The sequence below is a fragment of the Podarcis liolepis genome (assembly GCF_965112155.1).
Source record: "Podarcis liolepis genome assembly, chromosome: 2".
NCBI classification, from domain to species: domain Eukaryota; kingdom Metazoa; phylum Chordata; class Lepidosauria; order Squamata; family Lacertidae; genus Podarcis; species Podarcis liolepis.
Window position 1 is genome coordinate 57,004,594 of NC_139555.1, and position 14,999 is coordinate 57,019,592.

The 14,999-nt window shown below is 41.8% G+C and overlaps 1 protein-coding gene across 2 annotated transcripts in view; it reads right to left on the reverse strand.

The window, feature by feature from the left end:
- Nucleotides 1–1,018: 1,018 nt before the first annotated feature.
- FSTL4 (follistatin like 4) overlaps nt 1,019–14,999 on the reverse strand; it is a 340,721-nt gene continuing 326,740 nt past the window's right edge. For both annotated transcript variants that reach the window (XM_083488099.1, XM_083488098.1), the window contains 5 exons: nt 13,115–13,233; nt 11,421–11,570; nt 8,940–9,047; nt 5,507–5,616; nt 1,019–1,900 (listed from right to left, as the gene is read on the reverse strand). In XM_083488099.1, the coding sequence (XP_083344225.1) occupies nt 1,198–1,900; nt 5,507–5,616; nt 8,940–9,047; nt 11,421–11,570; nt 13,115–13,233 (1,190 nt within the window). In that variant the 3' untranslated portion in view covers nt 1,019–1,197. The remainder of the gene's footprint in view (nt 1,901–5,506; nt 5,617–8,939; nt 9,048–11,420; nt 11,571–13,114; nt 13,234–14,999) is intronic.

Genomic DNA, 14,999 nt, shown 5'->3' on the forward strand with positions numbered 1-14,999 from the left:
AAATAGCAGTTTATCTTGCACACTTAGTGATAGCTGCTGCTTAAAAATAAAAACAGATAAAGCTTTCTTTCCTGATTACATAGAAGATATTTGCATATTTGCCCATGTGTTTTCTAGCTTTCAAATCTGCCCCACCTCTTTTATTTAGAAACACCTCGTACAAAATTGAAAAATGTCCTCCTTAGGACTGAAGAGGAGAAACATTCCTCGCCCATATCAATTTTAGGTGCTTGCTGTGAGACAGAGAAATATACCTGACAGTACAGAATTCCATCATGTTTGGACTCAGAAAGGTGTTGGGTTAGCCTTCCTGAATTATGTTTCCCTGTAAAGAAACAATGTATGTTTCTCTCCCATCTCTTTGCATTCTAAATACTACTTTCAGTGACAATATGCTCTCACGCCCTCCCCTCAATCCTTAATTCTAACCTCTTACCTCTTTCCTTTGATGTTAAGGGTGATGTCTTCCGTGGAGGCCTGCAGCTACTGGAGGGCATGTAGGGGTATTGCCACCCCATTTGCATTTCGAAGCAACATAAATGAAAATATTGACCAGATATTTCAACTTACCTTCTTAGCCCGATTATTTTTAAAGGTGAGTGGATTTTTCTTTACCTGTTTGAATATTTAAATTTCCTGACTTGATAATATAAATAACATTTTCATTTTTTAAAAAAAAGCTTAAAAAAGGACTTTTTGACTGAGATTGCATTTTCAACAAAGTAGATAAACGCCTAAAGTTCTCCAGTGTGCCCATCCATGTGAAGATGTCTAAGCTACAGGCCTGACTTCATGCCACACGGGACACACTACAGGCAATGTTATGTTGGACCAATAGAATGAATACTGATGGAACTTAAGAAGTCATCAGCCTTTCAACGCAAAAGTGTTGTTGTACACCAAGGAATGTGGCTTATACAATCTCTGTTTTGAGAAATCATTCCTTTTCCTAGTATATGTTCCATAACTCAAGCTGTCACGTCCGACTTCCACACAAATTCCCAGCGTAACCAATTCCTATTAGCAGAGCATACCTTATATTATAAACCTTGCAAGTAGGCCAGTGTTGCACCATGAAGCTTATACAGTTTTTCCCTCAGTGTAAAAATATACAATGCTACTGCATATATATATTTTTTTGCAGTTAAAGGTCCAATCAGTCCATTGTTTTATGGCAGTTCTGTTCCTTTTGACTTTTCATACGTCTCCAACCCAAACCACTGTGTTGCCTCTCTTGATACCCGAAACCTCGCAGTGTAATGTGTTTTGTCTCCCATTAATTATAAATAGTGACTCCTTTGCTGGTGTTATAAGGTATTGTCCAAATAATCCACTGTCTTGGATAATTCTGTTGTAGTTACTCCAGGGCCAGTCTTTGGATTTGATAGGGTCCTTTAAATTCTTCAATACGTCCATTTTCCCTGTTGACAACTCTACAAAAAGCACATCTGTTTGCAAATGTGAAGTAGCGTATATATAATACTGATTGCCTTCGGTGAAAGAGGACTGAAATGTCAGATCGGATATGTGCATGGTGGTTTGTAAGTCATAAATCAACTTGATTTCCCCTTGGATTGTTATTGCCTGGACTCTGATCCTTCCGCTCTGTTCATCTGCGCTGACCAAATAGCGTCCATCAGGGGAGATGTAGGGAGTACCTGATATGTCGCTGTTGGGGCCAATAACAGAATCTGTAACACTGTCAATTATAAGCTGTGGAGTTATTGGTACTGACATGTTTGTTTTGCACTGGACGAAGAAGTAGCCACCCAGATGTGTATAGGCCATGGCTAGGGGCAAACAGCTGTAGTTCTTGAAGCTGATCGTCTTGATGTGAGCCACAGTTTCCAGATCAATTTTGTGAACTACAGACTTAGACTTGTTAAAGATGAAACCAAATCTGAAGTGGGGAAATAAAAGACAAACAATATATAGCCAAACAGATGCCACAAGATGTTATGAGAATAGCAATTCTTTGTGTCACTTGGCCCAAGAGCAGAAATGTTGTCTTGTTAAGTCTTATGCAACCCTAGGAGGTAGGCCACTATTACGCTGTCATCAATATGTATGTATTTATTTGAAATGTTTATTATTTAATAAACAATAACAGAACAAAATGGAGAATGGACACACCTAATAAATAAAGGAGTTGAGTATTAGAAGTGACCTTATGAAATTGATGTTCTGGAAATGAAAAGGTTTTCAGAGCTCACCAAAATTTCCAAGGCTAGCTGTAACACTTACTGTTTGGGTAAGTTGTTTCAGTATCTGTGGAATGCTTAGGCCAAATAAAATTAAATATTGAGTAAGTCCGTTAGACAGAGACACATTTTGTTGCTTAAGGTCACAGAGCAAGTTCATGGCTAAGCTGTGATTTCAACCAGAGTTCCCAGCTTATCATATGGCTCATGTTAACTACTATACTATAGCACATAGGTAGACAATATTAAAGACAAGGAGACATATTAAAACTAAAACCACATGCTAACAGGTGCTGTACCCTAGAAAGAAAGGGTTGGATCCAGGAAAGAGGATCCAATTCTGACACATTGGGGTTTTCTGGATTTCTCTCCCCTGCAGATACCTGCTTCTCCCAAAAGCTGATCCTGGTTGAAGAAGAATCATACGATGGAGCAGAATGAAATGAACAGGGTGGAGCAAAAAGAGACAAGATGAAAGAGTCTTAGGCTGCTGTAGAAGGAAGTGGGAGAGGAGCCTTGGAGAGCCGTGGGAAGACAGGGACCTTCAACTGCTTCATTGGGCTATCCGCGAGCCTTGCGAGCCCGGTGGCAACTCCGCCGGGCGTGCAAGTCTTGCGGACACCCACGCGAAGCACGGGGCGCCCTCCGGAGGGCGCCCCATGCTTTGCGCTGCAGGCTGCTGCCCGCACGCCTTGTAAGCCTGGCGGCAACTCCACCAGGCTCGCAAGGCTTGCGGATAGCTTCCTGAAGCCTGGAGAGCGAGAGGGGTCGGTGCACACCAACCCCTCTCGCTCTCCAGGCTTCAGTGAAAGCCTGCATTCGCCCCATAGGATGCACACACATTTCCCCTTCATTTTTGGAGGGGAAAAAGTGCGTCCTATAGGGCGAAAAATACGGTACTGGTAAGAGTTGTGATCACTAGGCCTGTGCTGTTTTGGTTTCTTTGAATAAATAGTTAACTTCACTGACACTGGCTGTTTTATTGCTGGCCTGCCCCTGACAAGGGGGCTACAATCTAAATATATTACATTAACACCATCCTAAGTCCTCAAGAATAGATAGCATAGAATAGTGATATTTCAAGCCATGAAGGATATGAGAAAGTCATGGAAACAAAACGTTAATGTCCTATAGACATAAAGTGGTACCTTGTTTTGAGTCCAGGATCCGTTCTGGAGCCCTGGATGCTTGACAAAGTGCCGCTCTGTGCATGCGCAGTTTTGCACTTCTACGCATGCATGAACCGCGATTTAGTGCTTCTGCACGAGCATGAGCAGCAAACATGGAAGTAACCCGTTCTGGTACTTCTGGGTTTGCTGCAGACGTTCCTCGAAATGGATGCTAAATGGGGTGGACTCACAACGAGGTACTACTGTACTTGATATGATGTAGCAGGTTTTTCTTTCCATAGGTTATAGAATTCTCTTGCACCCATAGAAAGTATTGTGTTAAGACTTCCCTATCATGCCTTATAGGAAAGTAGTTAAAAAGAGGTTGGAAAGGAGAGGAAGAAAATGTTAAGCCATGTTTGCCCTTGAGTAATTCTCAAAGGAAAAACAATAGAAAACCTGCTCCATTTCACCCGTATTCCACACACAGGTGGCTTATCTGCCTAAAAGACTAGCACATAATGTTTCTTGAGGTCATGCTTTGGAACAATTGTTACACAACCGAATTGCCAGCATTCCATTGTGTGAAAATCATACTTCAGACCTGTGTTTTCACCTATAAAACACAGCTGTCTCCATATAATAGGCTTATATCCCCCTACCTTTTTTCTTTTTAGCTGAAAGCATCACTGAAGTGTCCAGCCATGGCAATTTACTCCTGAAGAGTAAGCCTGCATAGTGTATGATCACACATGAACACTCCTGGGATTTAGTGTTTCATTCAGTTGCTATACTTACATCCATCAGAAAGATGCTGTGTGGGATGGATGAAATACAGGCAGAGAAAATGAAATGGACAGGTGATTGGAGAGTAATAAGGTGACACCTGCAGCTTTTTTGAATTAAGCCACTTGAAGACTTTAAACAAAACCTTTCAAAAACATTAGATTCTGTACACATTTAGCTTGGGAACAGTCCTATTGAACTGAATGGATCTTACTTCTGAGTAGACATATACAGGATTGCACAGCAAATATAGTAAAGCAAACCAGTAGCATGGTAAAGGGAAAGGGAATGGACCCCTGACAGCTAAGTCCAGTCATGAATGACTCTGGGGTTGTGGCGCTCATCTCGCTTTACAGGCCAAGGGAGCCAGCGTTTGTCCACAGACAGTTTTTCTGGGTCATGTGGCCAGCATGACTAAGCAACTTCTGGCGCAATGGAACACTGAAATCAGAGCAGTGCATGGAAATGCCGTTTACCTTCCCGCCAGAGCAGTACCTATTTATCTACTTGCACTTTGACATACTTTCGAACTGCTAGGTTGGCAGGAGCTGGGACCGAGCAACAGGAGCTCACCCTGTCGCAGGGATTCGAACCACCGACCTTCCAATCAGCAAGCCCAAGAGGATCAGTGGTTTAGACCACAGCGCCACCCGCGTCCCTATAGCATGGTATACTAATACCCATTTGTGTGTATGAGGACCACTGGTGCTATTTAATTAAATAACAGTTAAATGTTTCAAATAAATCATCAAATAAAGAAAGAAATGCTTTTCTGCACCGAAACACATAACAATGAATTGCACTGGGCTAACATGATGGTGCTCAACAAACCACAGGCATTCCTGGCATCTGGACACTGCACAACCAACAGGTTGCATAAAAGCTGCAGAGTCACAAAGCAATGTCAGCAGAACATTTGCAAAAGCTCTCAGCTAGGCAGAGAAAAGAGTTGCCGCTGAAATTTTGCATAACCCAGAACTCTATTTATTGAAAAGTTTTCCATACTGCTATTCAATTCAAAATTTGTGGTTTACAGGAAGTAATGCAAATCTAGCAAAAACACAGAAAGGCTTTGCTAAATACGGTTACAGCAGGGAGAAGGGAATATATCCAAAGTTAAAAGCACAGGGGAAAATAAAAAGGGCATTTTTGCCTGGCACCTAATAATCATGCTGGCCATTATTACCCCCATTGCTCCTTTGTGTACTTCCCATCTTTCTTATTTCATGTGCTGTTTCTGGTCTCTTAGCTAACTTATGGAACCATTTGGAGCAGGTCTTCATGGTTTATATTTTCTAATGTGGTGGAGCTTTCAGCGATTGCCATGAAAGCAAAGCAAGTAATTATCATGATTGATCATAATTTCATCAGATTAAAAGTACAAACTACTGGGGCCCAGAGGACTCTTACCTGATGTGATTGATAATGAGGTTTGTATGTGGAATAAAATAATCATCCATCCCGTTCAAATGGGTGCGAATGATATGCTGGTTGTCTCCTGTACTTGCTTCTGGTATTACCTACAAGGAATAACCAAAATGCTGAGCAGAAATAGAACAATAGATGAGGCACTGAAATATACACTCTAGACTACCTAAATCAGGGGTGGGTAACATGTGGCCCTCCAGAAGCTGTTGAACTACAATGCCCATCATCACAGACCATTGGGCTATGCTGGCTGGGGCTGGTGGGAGTTGGAGTCCAAAATATCTGGAGGGTCATAGCTTATTAACCTCTGACCTATATTCATATGACCCCCCCATCCCCATGTATCCAGCAGCATTCCATAGGGCAAAATGCTGGGTTTCCTGGTTCCTGGAAATAAAGGATGAAATGGCATTTGCGTGTATTATGTGACATTTGCAAGGTAAGAGAACAGTTCTCCATCTGCTTTCAAGCTGTTTATAACAGAGGACAATGCAATCATGCAGGCATGGGAAGAATGTCCCAGCTCTAACGCTTCCATAATTTTTCTGCACAGTCTGCTATAAACATTGTTTTCAGGTTCACATATATTAATCTCACTTAAATGCACCATGCTAATTCACTGGCTTGAATGACCGACAGCAAAGTCACGGCAGTTAATTATCTCTTTGAAAAGATATCTACAGTGCCAGGGAGTGGGGGAATATATGGAAAGGGGTAGAGTGAGTATTTCTTTTTTTTTTTTGAAAAGGTTATTTCTGAGAAGAATGTAAGCTCTTTGCTATAATGAAAAGCTCACTTTGTTATTTCTCCTGTGACTCCAGCAAAATATGGAGATGAGACTTAAAAAAATAAAAATCAAACCTTAGAATGCTTATATGATGCCTAAGTTCAGTTCATTAGGCGTGTTGACTGTTTCTCTGTGTTAGCAGGACATCTTCAGAATTTACAGCTAAGTAGTTCATTACAGAAAGTGCCAGAGCCTTAAAAGATCTGCTGCAATATTTTTGTCAGGCTCTTTTGAGAAACCTGTCATTGCTTGATGAAAGTCCTCTGATGTAATCATGTAGAGTATGGTACATTAGGTATCCACCATGCCTCTAGTGCTTTTGCGATAGTGAGGCTTCTTCATTAATATGTGTTTGAAATAACTCGTCAGGTGTTAGGGGTTTCCAATTGAGGACTTTCCCGACAGGACTCTAGTGACCTGTTCATTGTGTCATCATGGCAGCTTGCAGATGAGCAATCTGCTGACCTTTGGCACCATCACTGAAGGTAATGCTTGTGCAGGGATCAAAAGTGACAAAAGTGGCCAATAGGACTCCACCTGATCCTGTGAAGCTTCTGACTTTGGTCTGGTCCTCAGACTGAGCAACTTGTCAGTTACAAACTGAACTACTGTCTAAAGTCCCCATTTGTACAGTGACCATTTTAAAGGTCTGCCTGTTTTCATGCTGGGGTGTGGTAGCTGTTTGCCACCAGTCCTAACATAGCACTCTATCTATCTATCTATCTATCTATCTATCTATCTATCTATCTATCTCTATCATCTATCTATATGCCCGACTAATTTGTACAATACTGCACATGTTCTGTCTGTTACCTATTGGCAGCAACTACTGTATGCAGAAACAGTATTTCCGTGCACTGCTCTGGTTCACCAGAAGCAGCTTAGTCATGCTGGCCACATGACCCGGAAGCTGTATGCTGGCTCCCTCGGCCAGTAAAGCGAGATGAGCACTGCAACCCCAGAGTTGTCCGTGACTAGACCTAACGGTCAGGGGTCCCTTTACCTTTACTATATGCCGATGTTTAGCAGAGGAACCCTTGGCCTAGCATGATATCCATTAATAGGTGCAAGGGTGTTTTGGATATAAGTTCCTAGTCTCACATTCCCCCAAAATAATTGGTGCTGAATCTATGGCAGAATGCATCATCAAAGACCCACACTTCATTGTGGGTGTTCATTGTGGATCATTAACAGCTATACCACCATCTTTTATCTAGTCTGTTGCATCAGTTACCATAACCCTGCCATCTATCAAATAATTTCCCCCTACAAATGTTTTCTCTGTTTATGGCCTACATTGCACTAACGATCTTTGGAATTCTAATTAAACATGTAATTTAATTATCATAGCCCTACTGAAGCATAAATAACAGTGCTGGAAGGTAAGCTAATTCAATCCTTTATACTAAGGCAGGATCTTCTGTTCCTGAAACCATTGTCATTTTTGTATATGTTTATATATACATTTTTGTAGATTACTATGACCATGGAGGAGAGACCTGGAATGAGAAAAGTGTTCATACCAGAAGTCCCCATGAGGCAAGGAATAAGCATAGCAAAATAGCAACGCATTCAAGTTCATGAAGCTTGCTCCATTTCTGCCATAAGACACATTTGCTCTTCTTAAACCAATTTAACAACCATGAGTTTTTTAGAATATAGGTATTTAATTGGTATTTAATTGGTGTGTTGTAATGTGGTTTGGAAAGGAAAAAAGGTAGAAGAGAAGCATGGAAGAGGACTGGGAAAGAGGAGAGAAAATGAAAGAGAAGGAGAAGGAGAGAACAAATAGATAGGTATTAATTATACCTGTAAAATTATTATTATTAATAATAATAATAATAATAATAATTTTAAAATGAGTTACATGTTTCAGGTCAGATCAGGGATCTGTAAATGGTGAAGGACACTGCTTGAGATGAAACATAATGAAATTAAAATGGTCCTCAGTTCTCACACTGGCAGATGAAGAATTATTTAGTTTACACTGGGGAGAGGAAACCTGTGGCTGACCAGATAGGAGCGGCTGGTGAGAATGGGTGGCATTGCTGCTGTGCACCAGGATGGTGAGGGGGTGGGGCAGGATAGCAGAGACCTTGAGGCAATGTGGTCATACCAGCAAAAGTACCTGATTGGCTCTGCTGGTACATCCAAAACTCACCACTATCTCTCCCCTGCCCTCTGACTGTCCAGGTATGCTTCAGCCAACAGGCCAGTTATGCAGTGCTACTCCTTTCCACTGGCTGGACATAACTATGGAAATTTTGGGACTCATGTTCTCCTTGACCATGGGCCATGCTGGCTGGGGTTAATGGGGCTTGGAGTCCAACAATATCTAGAAAGCCACACGTCCCCTATTTCCGGTTCATAAATTTCCCCATCAGCTCTGTTCTTAACCTATAAAAAAGTCTACACAGTTGATTCAAAAGTTGTCTTTGTGCAGGTCTTTGCATTTGCAGCGTGTTTGAAACAAAAGAAACAGGGATAAGGACAAGGGAGGGAGACATAGTTGAGGCTCACATTTAAATAAGATTTCTGGTAGGAAATGTTAGTCCTAAATTTCTGCTGGTAAGAATAATGGCTCTAAAAGAAGATTGTGATTAATTACTGCATTTGTAAGAGGCTTACCTGCAAAACTGGATGAGACTTCTTCATATCGCCCCAGCTAAGTACCCAAATTTGGTCATGTGACTTATCATAATGTAATTTTACAGGTAGAGGGTCAGTGTCCAAGGTCTTCAAAGAAACAAAAAACAGTTTCATTAGCTCTTCCTTATGAAAAAGAATGTAAGTTATGTATTTGATTAGGGTCTGTAAGCTATTAAGAAAGCCTTTGTGCACATTTTGCATTTCATGTTCAAGTCAGACACCAAAACACTGCATGTCATTGTACGCACCCAGTTTAATACGCTGGCATACTGAGACCTGCTTTGTATGTTGTTGCCAGCAAAGCAGCTGCTGCCATACCATAGCTGCTTCCATACCAGTCCTGTCATCTATACACAATTTACACCCAGATGTATAGCATGGATGGTGGGGCACACCAGTACGGTACCTGTGTCTTTTGTTTCTCTGCAGTTTGAACCACATAGCTCTTAGGAGCAGTACTGGCAGTGGCGATACTGTTGCTTACTGAAATGGAGAGTGGTGAGATGGTAGGGAGTCTGGCACTGAGCAGAGACACTGGCAGGCAACTAAATGATATCCACCCACAAAGTGCCAACTTCCCCAGCACCTCACCCAGAGGCTTAGCTAGCCGCTTGGGTGCCCAGTGCAGCACACGTGTCCTGCAGCCGGGGGCAGGGTGAGCTGCCCATGGGGGCAGGGCGTGCTGTGTAGAGCCTTTCTGCAGCCTCTTCCTCCACTGTAGGGCGGCTGAGGGAGCGGGGGTGGGCAGACGCAAGCTTCACGCTGCTGTTTCAGGCAGCACCAAGCCTGCAGGTGCTCAAGCCACCACGCCACTCCCAGGAGAGAAGCGTGACTCAGGCATGTTGCAGGTCCTGTGGTAAGTGCCAGCTGTGTTTCGTTGCGTTTCTTGATTGAACTAAAGTTTCGTCAGCCCAAATATTTTTTTTAACTCAGATTTTTGTCATTTTGTCAGCCCCCTTCAGTGATGACACCCGGGGTAGCCTGCACCCACAGCACCCCCCTTCCTCCACCACTGGCCTCACCCTCTGTCTCTCAGTAAGGAGCAGCAACATCGCTGCCAGGAGATGAGCTGCCTTGTGCCACCCCTCCCCTGCCAACCATTCCTTGATCGATTGATTGATTGACTGGTTGGTTGGTTTTGCTTAAATGCCGTTTTTGCACAATGAGCTGCGCCCAAAGTGGCTTACAGCAAATGTTCAAAACAGAGAAAACAGGAAATACAAAATACAGAACATGTTAGTAAATTCAAAGTAGCAAAAACCAACAATTTGGCAAACCGATTCAATATTACAAAAACCAACAATGATCTAGATTTAAGAACAAAAACAACAAGCAAAAATGAAAGTTAACTGACAATGCATTTTGTGGTACTGGTTTTGCTACACTCCAAGGAGCTTGGCATAAATGCAGTTGGTTTTTTTTGGGGGGGGGGGGTAGATGACAAACGGCTGGCCCTCACATCGGTCTTCCAGAGGAGGCTGACAGCACCAAAAGACAAATGTCAGCAATGAAACTGAGTCTCTTCCTCAGCCTCCTGGAAGTACCAAGAAGAAGAAAAGTTTGGAATTGATATCCAGCTTTATCACTACCCAAAGGAGTCTCAAAGTAGCTAACATTCTCCTTTCCCTTCCTCCCCCACAACAAACACTCTGTGAGGTGAGTGGGGCTGAGAGACTTCAAAGAAGTGTGACTAGCCCAAGGTCACCCAGCAGCTGCATGTGGAGGAGCGGAGACCCGAACCCGGTTCACCAGATTACGAGTCTATCGCTCTTAACCACTACACCACACTGGCTCTCTACCACTACACCCACCAAGGGCTTATGCAGGTCTTCTGAACAGCACTCAGTGAATCCCTTCATCTACACATGCTTCCATTCCATGTGACCATGTTGTGGCAGCCTTTTGAATATGAAAGAGGTGTTGTGGACATGACAAGGACCTAACATGCCATCCATAAACTGACTTTAGTATCTGGGTTGCATATTTGAAAGTGTCACAGAGTTCAGTGCATAGAATTACAAACTTACAGAAACTGCAATCCTGTGTTTGCTTTCTCATAAGTAAGTTTCCACTGTGTTCAGTGGGACCTTACTTTCAGGTACATGTGTAGAGGATTGCAGCCTCAGAATATGACAATACACTGCATATATAGTTATCAGCATTACATATTACAACCTATGTTGTTAACACAGGACTTCATTATAGTGTCAAAATGTTGTTGTCAAACTATTAGCCACATGATTAGTAACGATCCTCTTTCTAGTAGCCACCTCGGGATGTCGAGCATGGGGTATTACCATACTCCTAACATGCTGCTAACCCAGCTGCAGATTTGTATTTTTACAAATCTACTAACAAAGTCAATAGCTAGAACCTCCTTTGGGAAGAGGCTGAATTTTTGGCAGTATGAAACCTTTTTGTCCCCCATCCAAAAGCATTCAGTTGCCCCTGGGAAGTTACCTGAATGACTTTCTGAGTCTGGATATCAAGGATCATTATTCTATTCCACTTTGGCTGTGTTACATAAATATATTTGTCTCTGACATTGACAGCGGAAGCCCAGAGGCAGGACTGAATGGCTTCACCTTCAACTCTAGGACAGATTTCTGCCTGAAATAAAATAATGAAAGCAGGTTTAATAAGTTTAGGTTCAGTGCTGTGATCCAGGCAGTCTGCTATATATGGCCACAGAGGAAAACGATAGAAGGTAAAACAATGAGACCTTGAAGGTATGGCTTGTGCTGAGAGTAATAGATCTAACCTGTGGTATTGAGCTAGTTCTCTGGCAAACCTTTTGGGGGACCTGTCTTTTGGTCGTTTGATGGGGCTGAGGCCAAGTTGAAGAGACCTACAAAGGGGAGGTGGAGGTGGTAGTGCTTCAGAGGAATTTTCATTGGCTGGGATTTCTACCTTATTAAATGTGAGGGGGTCTCTCTTGCATTTCAACATTTATAAAGGCCATGTGTGTGCTTGCAGTGGCACCAGATTCTCTCTACACAGGATCCCACATTGCAGGACTCCTTGGAATGCCCACACAATGTCATATAGTCACACACATGTTCCAGGAAACACTGTTGCAATGGAAGCCTGTGCACAGAGAGCCTCACATCACTGCAAGAGCACATGGAGCATTAAAAAAAAAAAAAGTTTTAAGTGCAGGATGCCCTCATTCTTCAGCTCCCTGCCCCACAAAACATCTTCAAATTTTTCAAAGTTGTAGAAATTTGTTCCCTAGTTTGCCGTGGGAAGAATGGACATGCAAAACTGAGGTGCAAAGCCAGCTTTATTTTAAACCAGGGATAGGCAAACTCGGCCCTCCAGATGTTTTGAGACTACAATTCCCACCATCCCTGACCACCGGTCCTGCTAGCTAGGGATGATGGGAGTTCCAAAACATCTGGAGGGCCGAGTTTGCCTGCGCCTGTTTTAAGCCATCACAGACTGAAATTTATATTCAAACAATAATATAGCCATTGAATATTTGGGAGAGCCAAATTTGAGTTATGGAACTTGTGGTTCACAATACAGGGCCCTAAGTTAGTTAAGGTAGAGTCTACCCTGAGGTAAACCATATGTTTCAGAAACAGGAGTTTCTTGATAAATTTCTCAACCTTCAGTTCAATAGAACTTGGGTGGCTAGGAAAATGTGCTCCTCACATTGTGGTTTATTCAGATGAATGTATGGAACTGAAGGCCTGTGAAACTCCAGTTCTAAACTTTATGAATTTGGCATAATTACATGAATTATGGTAGGGATTCACCTCACAAGTCCCACCAGTGGAAGCCCTGTGCAATGATTTCCAATTCTGCGATGGGGCTCCCCCCCATTCCCTCTGCAGTCCTAAAATTGCCTCAGCAGGTTGAGAGAGCCCCCAGCACATAGGGGAGATGAAGGGGTTGTTCCACCCAGCACGCTGAAAGGCTGTGCTGATGGTGTGGTCAACATAGCACAACACGGAATTCCTCTTTACATGTACAATATATAAATTTCACAATTTTGCCACAGCAGGCAGTGAGAAAAATAATGTAGTTTTTAACAGAAGCTGAACTGCGGCAGAAAAGCAGTGCTGCCTGCGATAAATACAGGGTGGAAAGGAAAACAAGGACTTCTTACATCCCTGATGCAAGACCAAGATTAATTACCCCAAACTTACATAACTTGAGAAAATTTTCTCATTTGGTTTGATGTGTCTCTGGATCTCACAGTCAGTTGGCTGAATTATTGTGATTCCATCATCAGAAAAGACGTAGAACATGTTTCCCACACTGAGCCCTTGAAGAGAAAACAAAAAAGCAAGGGGAAAAACATGTCATAATTTCCTGTCTGAAAACAAAAAAAGTAGGCTAAACCTCAAAAATAAAAATTACTATACAAAACGAAACCGAAAAACCCCTAGAGATTTGGATGCTTTTGGTGCATTCACAAAATTAAAGTTCATGTCACAAGTAGGGCTTCAAGGTGTGAGGAAAGAGGTACAGATAAGCTCAAAAATGTATTGCCTTGGTGGTAACAGTTACAAATGTAAGACAGTATCTTGGGATGATGTGTTTTCCAATCAAATTAATCTGCAGGTTTCTTTCCTTTGCATTAGAAGCAGTTTGCTAATACTTTTGCCCTTTCCAGGTAAATGTTTCAAATGCTGGAATGCAACCATGCATTTCACACAATCTGGAATAAGGGGTGTTGCTGACTTGTCGAGGGTAATACTTTCCCCCCAGTGGCCTAGAGACATTTGGGGGGTGGGGGCAAATCCTTATAGCCACCAAAGCAAAAACATTTTTGAAATTTTGCAAACTGTAATTCACAAATGTGGAATCTTTTAGCATTGCAATAGCACTCATCTATCAAAACTGGGGCATTCCAGAAGCTTTAGGGGGGGAAATAGCCTGTCAGTGAGTTTCTAGTAAAAGAATCGTATTCTACATTTCTGCTTAATCAGAAATGTCCTGAAACGTTTCTAGTATACTTCATTTTCCATTACATGCAAATGCAGTAATGAATACCTTGTATGCTTTTCAATCACTCTCATCAGAAATCCTTTCACTACACATGTATATATATATTCTACAGATACGGTATTGTAATGGCTTCTGTCATCCCAAATAAAGTTGATAGTGTACTTATCTGCCAAACTTCCATAGTTTTACTTCTGTAAACTGTTTTGTACAGAAAATGAAAGCTCAATTTGTCAAAAAAGTTATCTTTGGTGGATGATAGTTGTTTTTAAGCTAATAAACTGTGTATCCTGTTCAGACTTGAAAAGTTACTGGATGACATTAAATGCTTCCAAGATTGGAAATCAAGGAATCACAAAGTGCACAATTCAGCCAAAGTGTAACCATTTTTCATTTCCATTTATTTAAAGGGAAATAATTAAGTATAGGAGAGTACTCTCACTGAAATTGGCTCGATTTAGAAGTGCTTAACTTTGGCTAGATTGTGCACTGACAATTTAATATTGCTTATTTAAAAAAATAAGTAACAACATTGCAATATTTGCTTTTTGTTGCTGTTAAATTGATGCAATTCATCATGCTTTTCAGTACAACTGCTCCTGGAGTCACAGATCTTGCAAACAAGTATGCAATAGAAAATGTGTATTTGCAAGATTGAGTCCTCTGGTGTATATTCCATAGCGTCAAAGCACAATGACACTTGCACATTATATAGCTTTTATTATATCCGTTTGGTGTGCTGAGAATTTGATATATGAAGTTTAGCCTTTGAATTATACCACAGAAATACCCCAGTTAAGGCATCAAAGTGGATCTAGGATCAATGATCCTTAAATGTGATGCTGCAGTGAGGGATCATGCATTTTCTGAACACACGGCTAGCAAATTCCTACGTTATCATCACTGCTGAAGAACTAAAATACCTCAGGCATATCTTAGGCTGACATTTTCAACAAATGTGGACCAAAATCCTTTCTTGCCGCATGCACACAGTTCCTCTTCATTTCAATGAGGACTGAATACACACATTAGAAAGCAGGATTTGGCCCTTGATGCAATGAGTGCACATTTCTGCAGATGTTT